Here is a 15,369-nt window from a genome sequence, read left to right as displayed (position 1 = left end):
ACATCCCTGCTCCCTCCATCCCCACATGCCATAGGGGATGTTGGGTGCATCCCTGCTGCCTTCCTTGCACCGCCAAAACACTCCAACAGTAGCTGTATGAAAAACACAGAAAATTTCCTCTATAAAAACTTTGTTTAAAAGGGATTAATGTGGGTTAAGGATGACCTCAACCTTGAATGCTTAATCCACCAGTTGCATTGCTATTGGGCTGTACCTGGCCTCATTGCATGAATCGCTTCAATGCTGCTGATCCTGGAATTTATCCACCAACTTTGGCTGATATTACTGATAATCTTAGTAGGGATGTAAATATTAAACGGTTAACCGCTAAGTATTAGTCTTACCATTAATATATTGCAGTTAACGTTTAAAACAGATTGCCCCCTACCCCCACATCCAAGCACACCATGGGCATTAACAAATCCACCTCTTCCCTATCAGCATCCTGCTCCCCGCTCAGGGCCAGCAGCAAGGGGCACATGAGCGGAATTAGTCAAAGTCCCCTGATATACCAAGGGAGACTGGGTCACGTGATGGGGAGACTGGTGTCACCATGACAGGTTCTCCCTGCTGCCATAACCCTCCTGGATCACATGATAGTCTCTCCCTTCCCTTCCCTTCCCCCCACCCCACCTCCCGTCGCCATGACAGTGCACAGGAGGGAGTTCTGATGGGGTACCAACTAGGGATGTAAAATATTAAACGGTTAACTGATACCCATTTAAACTATTGCAATTGTATTTTTAAGTGATATTTACATCTCTAGATCTTATGAGTTTAAATTCTGCATTTAAATTCAAACCAAATATAAATGAATGGTTTTTCATTATTTAGCACAGTGGTTTTCAACCTTTTTTGATTTGCAGGCCCCTAAAAAATTTCAAATGGAGGTGTGGACCCCTTTGGAAATCTTAAACAGTCTGTGGACCCCCACAGGTCCATGAACCACAGGTTGAAAACAATTTAGCATATTTAATGGCAGGCAGCTAATATGGAATGGTTCTTAGCAGTGGTGAGCTGGAGCCGGTTCGCACCAACCGGTTGTTACATTTTGAAGCCGTTTTAGAACCGGTTGTTAACCCGCTTCCCTGCAGGGGGCGCTGAGCCTTTGATGGGCTCTGGCCGGGAAGTGATGTAATTCCTCCTCCGGCCGCCGGGGGCGCTGTGCTGCGGGAGCCACGTGGGCTGCCGCCTCGCCCTGGGCACGAGCCCTGGGGCTGCTGCTGCTCCTCCCCTGGCCCTGGGGCTCCCGCTGCTGCCTGGGGGGTCCCCGGCCGCTCTGCTGGGCCTGGGCTGCGTCCTGCTGCTCTCCCCATGAGCACCCACCACCCTGCCCGCAGCAGCCCCTGTCTCCAGCCACCCCCGCACCCCCTGCCCTGCCTGCAGCCAGCCCCTGTGCACCCCCTGCCTTGCCTCCAGCCACCCCTGCACCCCCTGCCACACCCCCTGCCCTGCCTCCAGTCACCCCCACACCCCCTGCCCTGCCTCCAGCCAACCCCTGCCACACGCATCCCCTGCCCTGCCCACAGCCAGCCCGTCGCCAGCCTCTGCCGCACCGGCTGCCCTGCCCGCAGCCAGCCCTGTCTCCAGCCAGCCCTGCACCGCCCTGCCCTGCCTGTAGCCAGCACCTACCTCCAAGCCAGCCCCACACCCTCCTGTCTCCAGCCAGCTCCACACGCCCTGCCCTGCCCGCAGCCAGCCCTGCAACCCCTGCCTCCAGCTAGCCCTGCCCCAGACTCCTGTCTGCAGCTGGCCCCACGTTTACTGGTGCCCTGCAGTTCCCAGGGCAGTAACCCTGCACACCTGCTTCAATGAGGGGGGCAGGGAGCAGCTGGGACCCACACATGTGCACACCCTAGGGTGACCAGACAGCAAGTGTGAAAAATCAGGATGGGGTGGGAGGTAATAGGAGCCTATATAAGAAAAAGACTCCAAAATCAGGACTGTCCCTAATAAAATCAGGACATCTGGTCCCCCTAGCACACCCCCAGGGCGTGGCAGGGCCCCACACATGTGAAACGGAGCTCATTTCTAGCTCAGGCTCATCTTTTTAAAAAAGAACTTTCGGCAGGGTTACCACACATCTGTGTTTTCCCGGACAGGTCAGGCTTTTTGGTTCTTAAATCGCCGTCCGGGAAAATACAGACGTATGGTAACCCTGTTGGTACCAAAAATACATACTGGGGCACACCCCTTAAATCAGAACTTTTTATAGGGAACCGGTTGTTAAGATTTTGGCAGCTCATCACTGGTTCTTAGCCACACTAATAGTGAGATTTGAAATTTGTGTCTTGGATCAGATTTGACCTCTGTTCTGCACTGTTCACCTGTAGATAAGCATAATTCTTCATGCTATAGTAAGGATTATAGTCCATTTGCATTTCTCCTTCACTAAAGAATCTGATGCACGTGCCTTCGAGTATAGAATCATAGAATATAAGGGTTGGAAGGGACCCCAGAAGGTCATCTAGTCCAACCCCCTGCTCGAAGCAGGACCAATTCCCAGTTAAATCATCCCAGCCAGGGCTTTGTCAAGCCTGACCTTAAAAACCTCTAAGGAAGGAGATTCTACCACCTCCCTAGGTAACGCATTCCAGTGTTTCACCACCCTCTTAGTGAAAAAGTTTTTCCTAATATCCAATCTAAACCTCCCCCACTGCAGCTTGAGACCATTACTCCTCGTTCTGTCATCTGCTACCATTGAGAACAGTCTAGAGCCATCCTCTTTGGAACCCCCTTTCAGGTAGTTGAAAGCAGCTATCAAATCCCCCCTCATTCTTCTCTTCTGCAGGCTAAACAATCCCAGCTCCCTCAGCCTCTCCTCATAACTCATGTGTTCCAGACCCCTAATCATTTTTGTTGCCCTTCGCTGGACTCTCTCCAATTTATCCACATCCTTCTTGAAGTGTGGGGCCCAAAACTGGACACAGTACTCCAGATGAGGCCTCACCAATGTCGAATAGAGGGGAACGATCACGTCCCTCGATCTGCTCGCTATGCCCCTACTTATACAGTACTCCTATCTGGTGGGTTTCTGTGTACTTAACTAAATGGCTGTTCAGTTTCTGCTTGTTTTTTTGATCAGTGCCAAAGTGTGTTGCTTGTGGTACGTCTGTATCAGTACCAGTATTTCCAGCAATGGCCCTCTCTAAGCAGGCTTTCATGGTACAGTGGTGAAAACACCTACATTTCTGTCTACACTGATGCTTACACTGCTGCTACGACTGCTGCAGTCGAACCACTGCTGATAGTTGAACTGTGAATACTCATTTTTCTAGTGTGGACAAGGCCAATGAGACTGCAATTTGTGTCAGTTTTCCCAGTAAAAGGCTCTCTGGTACTTTTAAAACGGGCACACTTTTTTTTTTAATGTTCTATATTTCTATTATATACAGCAAGCACATGTAGGCAAGATATTTTGTCTGCAGGTTCAACCCAGGTAGGGCTGCTTCTCTCTAACCCTTCTTTGTGTCCCACACCAGGGCAATATTTGTATTTTGTGGTCAGATTCATTAGCAGCACATAAACTCTAAATGGACCAGCAAAGCAGTATTCAGCCAATTTGTAATGTAAGTTAGTAAGAAGTCGGGTCTATAAATCAGGTCATGGGTTGGTTTTGGCTTTTTAGCATTGAGATTTGATTTGAAATGCATTTTCCACTGGACAGATTTTATACTATCATTCATATGTGCTCTGTGTTGGAGGTGTAATAACTAGTTTTAATCAGAGTTTTAGTATGGACCATTGGATTAAAATTTAATGAGCCAAATTAATTTACTAAAACTCCACTCCAGCCAATGCCATTATACCAGGAATGATGTTGAACACGTGTTTCAAAAGAAGAGCCCCTAAACATGCAAAAACAAACATTTAAAATGGGTTTCACTAAAGGAATTGTTTATTTTTAAAAAAAAGGGATTCTAGTCAAAACCTCTGTGGAAAGAAATGTCAACTAATGAATGGATTTGTTTGAAGACCAGATGTGTTGCATTTGAGTTCTGCAGTGGCTTTTGTGGTATTTCTTTAAGTATTTGGAGACTGTTTTAATGTGAGGTGATGGACAGAAAATGGAAGTTGCCGTGCCCTGGCACTTCGTGTTGCTATTGTCATAGGAACGTTTGGGAGGGGAGTTCATCCCATGGGGCTGCTTCACTCCACTTCCAGGGATACCTATGAGGACAGATAGATTCTTACTCCAAAGTCCATGTTTTGACCTGCTCCGAATTGTCCATTTCATCTCCCCATGACTGCTACATTCCTTGGTTTTTGGGCCCTGGAAGATTAATTATCTTGATTCTGGTTTTTTTCCAGCAAGTCTGGTCTTCGCTTTGGTTTCATGTGAGAGACCCGAGTAAGCACTGGAATAAAAAATTGCCCAGGGAGGTGGTGGAATTTCCATCATTGGAGATTTTTAAGAGCAGGTTAGATAAACACCTGTCAGGGATGGTCTAGATCAGTGGTCCCCAATGCGGTGCCCGTGGGTGCCATGGTGCCCGCTGGGGCATTTTTGTGCACCCACAAGACACCCTGCCGCCGAAATGCTGCCAAGGAGCATGGCCGCCTTAGAACCACCCGCCAAAATGCCACCGAGAAGCGTTGCCATTTTGGCGGTGATGCTTGGCATTTCGGCGTCCGGTTCTAAGGCGGCCGCGCTCGTCGGCGGCATTTCAGCGGCAGGGTGTCCGGCACCCACCACGGCAGTATGCTATTCCTACAGAAAGGTTGGGGACCACTGGTCTAGATAATGCTTAGTCCTGCCATGAGTGCAGGGGACAGGACTAGATGCCCTCTCAAGGTCCCTTCTAGTCCTACGAGTTTATGGTTCTGAGGTTTTGTACATAAGGTGACCATGTTTAAAACCAGAATTACAGTCCCCTAGAACCTCAGTCTCAATCTCTGAATTGTTTTAGATAGAATCCCTTTAAATATGATCTTTGTGCTAATCAGAATGACCTGATCGAAATACTTTGGGGGAACTAAATAGGAGCAACTTTAGCAGTTACCTTGCATAGAAGCTCTTCACATAGAAACTATGAATTTGAATATATTTTCTTCCCTTTAAATAGAAGGTGAATTCTGTTAACTTTCATGCTAAAGGATTAGTTACCTGTCAGTGGGGGGGCTTCTGAATGCAGATATGCTGTCATTGTCAGTGTCTCCCAAAATAGCTATGTAATAGTCTTCCATCTTCCCTTGCAGTCTAACAATCAAATGCTGGAGTGACCGACCCATTTAACTCTTCTGAATTGCATGCTCTTGAAAAACTAGAACAGCATGGGTTCTGTTAACGAGATGCAGATGTCTCAAAATAGGCATTGAACTTCCTAATGCACACAATCGGCTCTGAATACTGAAAGTTCAGCAGTTTATGGAATGCCAAATAACACACAAACCTGTAGCCAGTTCTCACAGGCAAGCTGTCCAGGCTGACACAGGCATTTAAGGAAAAAGGGTGAGAACATCTTGCATTTCCCAGTGCCAAAAGAAACTTGGTAATAAGACAGTTCTGACTTCAAATAACATACTGACTTCTCCCAATGGCACTCTCCTATACAATGCACTACACGATGGTGACTCTGCATACCCAGAAAAGCTTGTCCTCATAGAGGGACATAAAGAATACTTCACTCGTTAGAATGCGGCCTGAATAAACCTTGAGTAATTTTCCTGCTTTGCAGGTGGTAAAATGGGCCTCTTCTGTTATTTTGAGCACAGTGACGTGTAGTAAGTTCTCACACAAACCGTTCAGATTTGTGTGTGGCAGAATACACTAAGCCCTTAGTTTATTTATATTTTTAATTTAACACAAGTGGAAATAAATGATTTCGGTCTGAGGCACTCAAACTAAGCTTTTTTTCTTTTTTCTTTTTCGCTACCAAATAAGTAACACAGCAACTGAATGAGCGCGGTTTCACACAGCACAGCCTAGTGGTTCTCCAAATTGTATTTCATACACTCGTTTGTAAAGCGTTACCATCGCAGCAATTCCTTATTGAGCTCAGATGTGATTTGGTAGTCCAGCATTGCGAAACGCACTCTTCCACTTGCATATATGTGCTAGGTCTTTCAAATATGTATGAGTGGTTTATTTTGGTGGCATAAATATGCTCTCGTGTTTAGAAATAAGTACTCTAACTTTTTTCCGGATTGATTTCTTTCCATCAGCAAAAGGATATTTTATCATGTTAAATACATTGTGCTATAAATCTGATAAACGTGTTTCAGATCCTGTTGGAACTGTGTTTATTGACTGGTGCCAGCTCAGAATGGCGCTGTGTGATCAGCATGGTGACTGGTGCTATACAAGGAACTAAAATGAGATGGGATAGTTCTGTGCATGGTGCATATAGCAGGAAGGGTTGTGCATTTAGATTTGGCAGTAGAAATTGTTCTGAGCTGTATCCATTTGGCATATCACTGGATAATCTGTGTAATATTTGAGAACCCTGTCTGACTCTCATGAGCACTTCCAAACGTTGCTATGGCCAAGGTAATTGTGTGTAAACAGATATGCTCTTCTTTGTAATCAGCCTGCTCCTGCTGCTTGTTGATGAGTTGTGGTGTCGCAATCCAGGGTTTGTGTCCTTAATAAGTGAATCCTGCAGAATTAGTAAGTTTCTGTTGACTGCCAGAGTGTGGTGAAAGTGAATGACAGGTAGTGAGGTTCTGGTGAAATAATTGTTGTAATTTTTCTGCAATGTGGTAGATTTGCTGTATGTCACTCTCCATGCTAGATTTCGGAACAAAGGCTGCACTCTTCTTGCAGCTCATACAGCTTGTTTCAGAGAATTCCAATTCATCTGACTGTTCTAAATATGAAAGTTTGAGCTGTGTAAATATTCCTGGTACCTATGGAGTCATACTGGAGTGGTCTCTCCTGGGCTTTCCCATTTAACGTGGCTGTTACAAATGAAGCTGCTAGCACTGCTGTGCCCAGGACTTGAGGAACTACAATATACTTGGCATTTTCACTATTTAGGATGAGATAATGCTAGGCATATATCTATAAAGGGCTTTTGCTATCAACTTCTTTCTGTTTAAAGGTTAAGTAGCTCAGCTGTCAAGATTGATTTCCCAGCTTGCCTTCAGTTTCAGAGTCCAGAATGAGTGTCTTTGATATAGTAACTTTTCAATGTATACAAAAAATAGTAAGTTTTTACACTTAGAGTGCTGCAGTGGGTTGTATGTAGTTCCTCTGTTCACATTAACTAGCTTAGCAAAGCCTATTTTTAACATGAGCTGCTCGATTGGTTCGTTGGCTTCGTAACTTAAACTCTGTGTCGTGGCTTTTACAATCTGCATTACAAAGCTGACCAAATGAAGGAATGTGTTCGCAAGTCACTTAATTGACAATAGATGGAAAAAATGCTAAATAAATAATTCTCTGAACGTTTTTCAGCCATCTGGTGAGCTGGGCAAGCAAATATTTAATTGTGAGTATATTTTCCCCCAAAAAGTCTGAATTTATCTGACAGAATAATTGTAATTTAATCCACCAGCTCTACTATATTTACTGTATTCAGTAATTGAGATTTACTTGATGAAGTATTCAAAAACTTCTTCAATCCCTTGTAGTTGCTAGAACAAAGAATCTGGAGAGATCAGGACTCCGTGAGTGATTCTTCATTTTGGTTTAAATTCACAGGTGTTTCACCAAAACCAACGGCACTTTTAGCAGCAGCACGCTACCTGTTGTGCCCCTAGTGGCACCTTATCAGCAGGACAGTTTAGAGATGAAACCGCTGAATCATGTGACGGTAGCCATGTGTTTAGCCTCCACGGTCCTGGAACGCAGCATCGAGATGGAGGAAGACAGCAAGGAGAAAGTGGAGCAGCCGTCTACTCAGCATTCTTGCTGTCAGGAAAATATGAACCAGATTAACATAGATTACCCAGAAGGTATGCCAAAATTGGGGGAGAATAAATCTTGGCTTCCAAACTGCGTGCTTATTATACAACAGCTGTAGGGTGCTTAATCTGACTACACAGAAACTAGCAATTAGTCTCGGAAATGGAAAGCCAGAGTCTGCAAGGTGTTGATCAGCTTGCAGCTCCCCCTGAAGACAATGGAAGTGAAGATATTAAAATGCCTTCCAGATGCATGCCCTAAATAATGAGTGTTCTAAATGGAACCCCCCCCCAGTACACCTACTCCAGATGATGTGATGACTGATTTATTTTGAATGCTATTTTTTTTAATAATCTTGGCCAGTACCACCTTAGGCGTTGCTCTTATCAGATCTCATATTCTAAGAAGAATCAGACTGGGTAATTACGTATATGAGACCTCTAGGGAAAGCCCAGGTACCTGCAGGAAGTGGAGTTAATTCAGAGTTAGCTAGGGGATGCACCAAATGGGGAAACTGGAATTTAGGAATAAACTGTCTTGTTCTTTTGGGCGGCAAGAGCTGAAAGCATCACACATTCCTTTATAGCTCCTGGCTGGCCCCAAAGAGAGAGAGATTTTGAGCTTCCCAGCTGAAAAGACAGGTCGGATCAACATGGTGTTTAGAGGGGGTAAAGACACGGGATCAAGGGTCCTGGCAGTTCCTTCCCACCCCATCATTTTGCCTTTTCTTCTTCTATGAAACAATCTCCACTGGGCTATGGCAGCCCTTCCTTTTTTGTGCAGGTTAACAGTAAGTGCACCCCAGTCCCCAAGTCCCTTTGAAGCATTCTCCTGTAGTGTTCAGTACCTTAGACACTGAATGCTCACAGAATTATCAGGTTAGCTATCCCCATGGGAATGGTATATGCACCAGCTTGTATGATTCAAGTCAGGATCAGCTCATATGTAACATCAAAGCACTGAGATATATTTATAGTGAAAACAATCATAACTTTATTATCAAAGATTAAGATGTAAGAGACAGTGAGTAAGGATAATGGTAATAGAAGGGTTATATATAAAACAAAATCATAACACGCACAGGTGCGGCACCTAGGGGGGAGGAGGGATGCTGCAGCACCCCAAGGTTTTAGCTGGGGCTCTGCTGCCTGCCTGCTGGATCCCCAGGTCCCGGCCTACTGGCTCTGGGGGCAGGGGAGGAGGAGCGGACAGAGGTAAGGGGGCTGGCTTTCAGCACCCCCATTATTCAAAGTGTTCCCGCACCACTGATAAGTTTAATCTCTAGAAAGCGGGTTAGCAGTCTAACCTTCTGTCTAAGAACGTTTGTCTGACCCCAGATGTCTTTCGCAGTGTTTCGGCCAAGCCTGGTTGAGATTCCATTTGCATGAATGTAAACACGCTGTCCCTTTACTTCCTCAGGTGTAGGATAAAGGGGAGTCTCCTTGCCTTCTACTTACATCCCTATTGGTCACTGACCTTAGAGACAGCAGAATCTCCCCCCTCCCCGCCCCTATTACTTGGTTTTTTTCCTCTGTTCTTTTCCTGTTGATCCTGTATGCAAATGGATCTTTCATTGTGTTGCCTAACACTACTTAATTTACATTTGACAGAGAGATACACATCTTACTCCCTGTCTGGAAGAAACTTTTTTTTCTCTTTGGTTGGTGACAGACTTTAAAACCTATATTTTCAGTACATGTACACAGCTCCTTAAATATCCATGCGTACATCAGGTAACGATTATGAGGATCAGTATGACATAATATTTTTCTTAGAAACCTCACGACCTCATTTATGGATAAATATCATAAAAATGGTGTGCTAGGAGTGATGAGTTTGTCAGGCCTCTTATGAGTTCCTGTTACACAACTGTGAACCATTTGGCATTGAGAGGTTCTTAGGGTCATAATGTATTTGTATGTTTTAATTAGATCAGTGAGGCAGCTTGCCGTTTGAAACTAGGGCTTTCCCCATAATCTCCCAAGGAAGCAAAGCCGCTATCCACAATCTGATCACTAAATCTAGTGATAACTGGAAGTACATTATTAAAAGGCCAAGAGAACAGGGAAATGTATCATGAGAAATGCCCTAGGAAATTAGCAATTCCTGCTAGGGTTTAACACTGTACAGCGTCCAAACTAATTTTCACTATTAGTGGAAAGCAAAGGTTTCCCCAGTTCACGAGTCTGCATTTGGAGACTGGTGGGGCAAGTATGCTGAAATAGTGAAGGGGCGAGGAGAGATTTCATGCTAATATAAACTGCTCTTGGTTTGCAGGTGACATCTGTGCACATTCAGAAACATCAGATCATATTTTGAGCTGGAGTCCTCTTATTCTGCAGCCTGTTTCAAAGGACTGTAATGAAAAATCAGGATGGAATTCGCCTGGTGTCACTTTAAACAGCTCCGGGGACCTTCGGCCACTCCAGATGCAGGAAAGCTGAAGAAGCAGCAGCCATTTTCCCACTTAAAGCCAGTAACTGCACAGCAGAGTCACTGACAAGGACTGACAGAGGGGTGTTAATTCTAACAGAGAGAGTCACTATTTATTTTTTTGTAGTAGTGTCATGAATGTATCTTGTTTAAAATGGTTGCCTTTTTATATTATTTATGCCTTGAGAAATTCCTTTGTTTTTTCCACACCCTGTGGAATTAGCCTGGTTATGTATAAAGTTTTGTAATAATATAAAGAACAACGATGGGAAATATATAGTGTGTTTTCCATGGATATTGCCAGCATGAGAAGCACTTCTGCAGAGGAGCATAAATGTTTAGTATGCAGACTTATTAGAGTGGATCCGACCCGAGTGGTTCTGAAGTTCATAGCAGATTATAGCCACCCTATAGAGCTGCCGTGTCACTGGCATTTGTTGCAATATTTTTACAGCTAATTTCTCTGACTATGCTCAAATGCTGCTGTTTCAGGCTCTCTTAATGGAAAGAGATTTGATAATGGACCCCAGCCAATCTGTTTATACGAATGATCCAGCTGGTCGAATAGGTCTACATCTGATTTGGGAACCTGAGCCCAGCATTCAGCTGGATACTACTTATCATATTTTGAGTTATCTCCAAGTATTGGAAAATCCCTAGTGTTCAGAGAATTTCATAATTCCCAAAACTGTCATGCCTTCTAGCAGGAATGATTTATCTGAACATTCTTACTGGAAGGTCACTATTTGTTGTTTTTAAAAGTATTAGTCATCTAAATAGGGAACAGAAAGTATTCCATATAACTTGTGGGATCAGCTATATAATATACATAAGGAATAATCTACATGAATAATTTGTGAACAGCCTAGAGTCTGAGCATTGTTTATCCAAGCTCGTTAGCACATAGTGATTGCTCTGAACATATTCGTTATTGTTAAAGGCTCTCAACCAAAAAAGGCTGCTACATTCAGAAGAGTTATTGGCAGTGAGTATGTAACTGTCTCTTACTAGCTGATTGTTTTTCATTCTTGTGCATGTTTTAAATTTCGCTGCAGGTAAGTCGGGTTGAATTTTCTCAGTTTACATCTTAAACCTGCTCATGCATGCGCACCTTTCCTTCAGAGCAGGTGGGATTGATATACCAAGAGTAAATGCCGGCAGGGCAAAGTGAACTCACTCTGAAATGTCCAACTGCTTCAGTTTCTACAGCACATTAGTACATACTTGCCACTAATTCCACTAGCTTAATTTCCAGCTTAATTGCCTCAGATTGGACCTGTTCAATTTACAGCGGGACCTCCAGTGCTTGGTACTTTTCTAATCCCCCCACAAGCTAATATTCAGCAGTGCCAGTAGTTGCACTTCTCTAAACGTAACCCTGGTTGGCAGAAGTCACATTCCTAAAATATCATCGTCCAAGATGCACCGTTATCACAAATGATTCAAACTAAAGTATAACGAACGTTTTGTGATACTTTAGCCCGGCTTGCTTGCTGCGCTTACAAAGGCAAAGTTCAGTCCTTTGCCATGGATCTCCCAGGGCCTGAATGGTATTTTAACTCCATGGTTTGAGAAAAAGGGAAAACGTATCATTCGTGTAATAAGGCTCTCTTCGCCTGTTAAATAAGAGCACGGAGGTGTTGCTTTAGAAAATTGAGCCTGGTGCTGTCGTAGACGGTGTCCAACAAACCACAGCTCAGACAATGGCTGGGTACGAAGAAATCGGCCTGTATCTCAGACGTAGCAGCTGGAGTGTGACGTAGGTGTTGCAATGTTAACTGCTCTTTTTTTCCAAATTTAATCAGATTAAATAAAACAAACTTTCCCTTGTAAAACACCCTATCCAAAAATCAGAGCCTGTAAGCCAAGGAATGAGGCACATAACTCGCTGTTACTGCCACCCTCAGGCAAGGTGTGTGCAGTCTCCTTTTAATGGGATGAATGTTTCCCTAGCTAGAGCGAGAAACACCCCGAGGGGCGGGAGAGAGGCAAAGCTGCCCTATTTGAATCACAAACCCCTTGCAGGAGAAACCAGGAGGTGGCTACAGGTGCACTGTACAGTAGCATCTCAGAGTTACAAACACCCGAGTTACGAACTGACCGGTCAACCACACCCCTTATTTGGAACCGGAAGTACGTAATCAAGCAGCAGCAGGGACCCCAAAAAGCGAATACCGCACCGTACTGCATTAAACATACTCTCCTGAAAGACAGTAAGGGGAAAGCAGCATTTTTCTTCCGCCTACTAAAGCTTCAAAGCTGCATTAAGTCAATGTTCAGCTGTAAACTTTTGAAAACAACCAGAACGTTTTGTTCAGAGTTACGAACAACCTCCCTTCCTGAGGTGTTTGTAACTCGGAGGTCCTGTGGTACCACACTGAGTAAGATGTGTGTATCATAAAGACTGACTCTGTACTTTTCTAACTATTGCAACAAATGTCAAATGCGGCCTGCGTGTATACAGTGTGTGAAAATGTTATATATAATATAGGATGTATATTATATATTTTGTAAATTTAGCCCTTAAATGAGAACTTCCTGGGATTGATCTAGGTCACTATGCAAGAGTTTATTGCAGTGGGAAACTAGTTGATGCTGCTTTTGCTCGGTGGATGGGAGAGGGGGCTGCACCAGATGTGGACACGAGTTCTCTATTCCTGATGTCCAGGTGTACAGCGTGTGCTAATGGATTAGTCTGCATGTTTGTGAGACCTAATTAGCGTCCGAGGAAGGCAGACTCCTGTCGTAGTGTGATCTATTGAGTGCAATGGCCGATCTCGTGAGGTTACGAAAGTTGCCTGTTAGGAGAACTAGCATATTAAATGCTTTGACAGAGAGATCCAGGAAACTCTGCTGTAAGAGTTTGGTAGTTTGGAGCAGGAAACCAAGGCAGGTTCGTATGAGTCCTTGGGACATAAACTGCTTTGAAAGAGTCAGATTTTGCAGGTGGGGTTTCTACTCAAGGAAGAGTTTGTTGTAATCTGCCATGTTAGCAGAGTCTCATCATGGACTGCTTTATTTATAATGATTAACACTGTTTTAAGTGTTTTTCTTTTATTGTATTTTATTTATAAAAATATATATATGTTTGCCTTTCTTTTTAGGGGTCATGTGTTCTCCCAACTATAGGTGCATAATTATAAAACTCTACACAAATCCTGCATAGATGCTGTGATTCCCAGCTCATGCACATCAGTCCAGTCTCATCCTTAGACTTCAGCTAGTATCAGCTCCCCAGGAAATGCTGGAAGGCCTTTCCCCTCTGAAAACCTGCCTTGTTCTTTAAAGCTGGCTTGGTTTTGTGCTTTTAATGTTGTTTTCCTTTGAAATCTAGAGGGCACAGGGGCTTAGGGGGATGTGGGAAGTAGACAAACTCTAGAATCCTGGGTTCATTGGCAAGGGTTTTGGCACCAGGGGGATGAGATGCATTGGCAGAGCTGTGATGAGGAAACTTTTATATTAACTGCCTATGTTATGCTTGACTCTAGCCAGTGTTAAGTTCTTTGCTTCTGTGGGCACTACATAACCTAGGGGTGGGTTTGTTTGTTTTTAAGAAGGTTCACTGACATCAGACCTATGTGCATTTCCCTTTTTTACCCTGTTTTTTAAACACTGAGGCCCTCTGAAGCTTCCTGGTTTTACTAGCCAAATCTTGATCTCTCAGAAACAATCCATTTAAAAATCGTGTTTCAAACCTTTCCTCTTGGTACGTGCTCTAGTTACGTAATGGTGTGTCTCAATATGGGTCTATGATATAAAACAAACAAACCAACCCTCCCTGATCCTCCCGGTATCTGAGAGTGTCATTCCGCTGTCGTACTGCCCAAGGGAAATGTTTTTCTGTATTTCACCTGTGTGGTCTTTGAAAGCAATGACTTAAAGATGCATGGTTTTTGTATCATATAGAAAAATATACTATATTTTCCTAAAAAAAAAAAAAAAAAAAGAGTTGTAATATTCTTTTGAAATTGTACATATTTTTAAATGATGTAGTTTTTGGCAGAATTTTTTTGGTGGTTTGATTAATATTAAAGAGAATGCTGCTGCTTTGAGTGATGCTTATTAGATTATGTCTGCTCTTGAATCGACAAGTGGTGTGAATTCTCGTTAGCCGAAAGCTACTGATACTAGAGAAAAGGTCAGACTAGCTATATCACTACTTAATATAGGCCAAATTATTTACTACTTTCATATTTAATTGTGCTTCACCAAATTTACCCTACCCTAAAGAACTGTGAATTGCCAACAATATTTTAAGTCGTAGGCAAGGACTAGAAGAAGCCAATGGCCTTTTTAAAAAAGAGAGTGGATCGCTGATATGGCTTAGACATAAATGATCTGGAAAAAGGGGTAAACAGTGAGGTGGCAAAATTTGCAGATGATACAAAACTAGTCAAGATGGTTAAGTCCCAAACAGACTGTGAAGAGCTACACGGGGATCTCTCAAAACTGGGTGACTGGGCAACAAAATGGCAGATGACATTCAGTGTTGATAAATGCAAAGTAATGCACATTGGAAAACGTAATCCCAACTATACATATAAAATGATGGGGTCGAAATTGGCTGTTACCACTCAAGAAAGAGATCTTGGAGTCATTGTGGATCGTTCTCTGAAACCATCCACTCAGTGTGCAGTGACAATCAAAAAAGCGTACAGAATGTTGGGAATCATTAAGAAAGGGATCGATAATAAGACAGAAAATATCCTATTGCCTCTATATAAATCCCTGGCACACCCACATCTTGAATACTGCGTGCAGATGTGGTCGCCTCATCTCAGTTGGAATTGGGAAAGGTTCAGAAAAGGGCAACAATAATTAGGGGTATGGAACGGCTTCCATATGAGGAGAGATTAATAAGACTGGGACTTTTCAGCTTGGAAAAGAGACGACTAAGGGGGGTATGATCGAGTTCTATAAAATCATGACTGGTGTGGAGAAAGTACATAAGGAAGTGTTTTCTCCTAACACAAGAACTAGGGGTCACCAAATGAAATGAATAGGCAGCAGGTTTAAAACAAACAGAAGGAAGTATTTCTTCACACAACTCAGTCAACCTGTGGAACTCCTTGCCAGAGGATGTTGTG

General features: G+C 43.5%; 1 protein-coding gene across 2 annotated transcripts in view; it reads left to right on the top strand.

Annotated features, from left to right (window-relative positions):
- The window catches only part of CDON (cell adhesion associated, oncogene regulated), a 99,080-nt gene extending 84,746 nt beyond the window's left edge, over positions 1-14,334 (top strand). For both annotated transcript variants that reach the window (XM_048827653.2, XM_048827654.2), the window contains exons 19-20: positions 7,646-7,899; positions 10,127-14,334. In XM_048827653.2, the coding sequence (XP_048683610.2) occupies positions 7,646-7,899; positions 10,127-10,293 (421 nt within the window). In that variant the 3' untranslated portion in view covers positions 10,294-14,334. The remainder of the gene's footprint in view (positions 1-7,645; positions 7,900-10,126) is intronic.
- Positions 14,335-15,369: the final 1,035 nt, after the last annotated feature.

This window comes from Caretta caretta, chromosome 22, assembly GCF_965140235.1.
Source record: "Caretta caretta isolate rCarCar2 chromosome 22, rCarCar1.hap1, whole genome shotgun sequence".
Lineage (NCBI taxonomy): Eukaryota > Metazoa > Chordata > Testudines > Cheloniidae > Caretta > Caretta caretta.
This window is presented reverse-complemented; position numbering and strand designations above follow the sequence as displayed.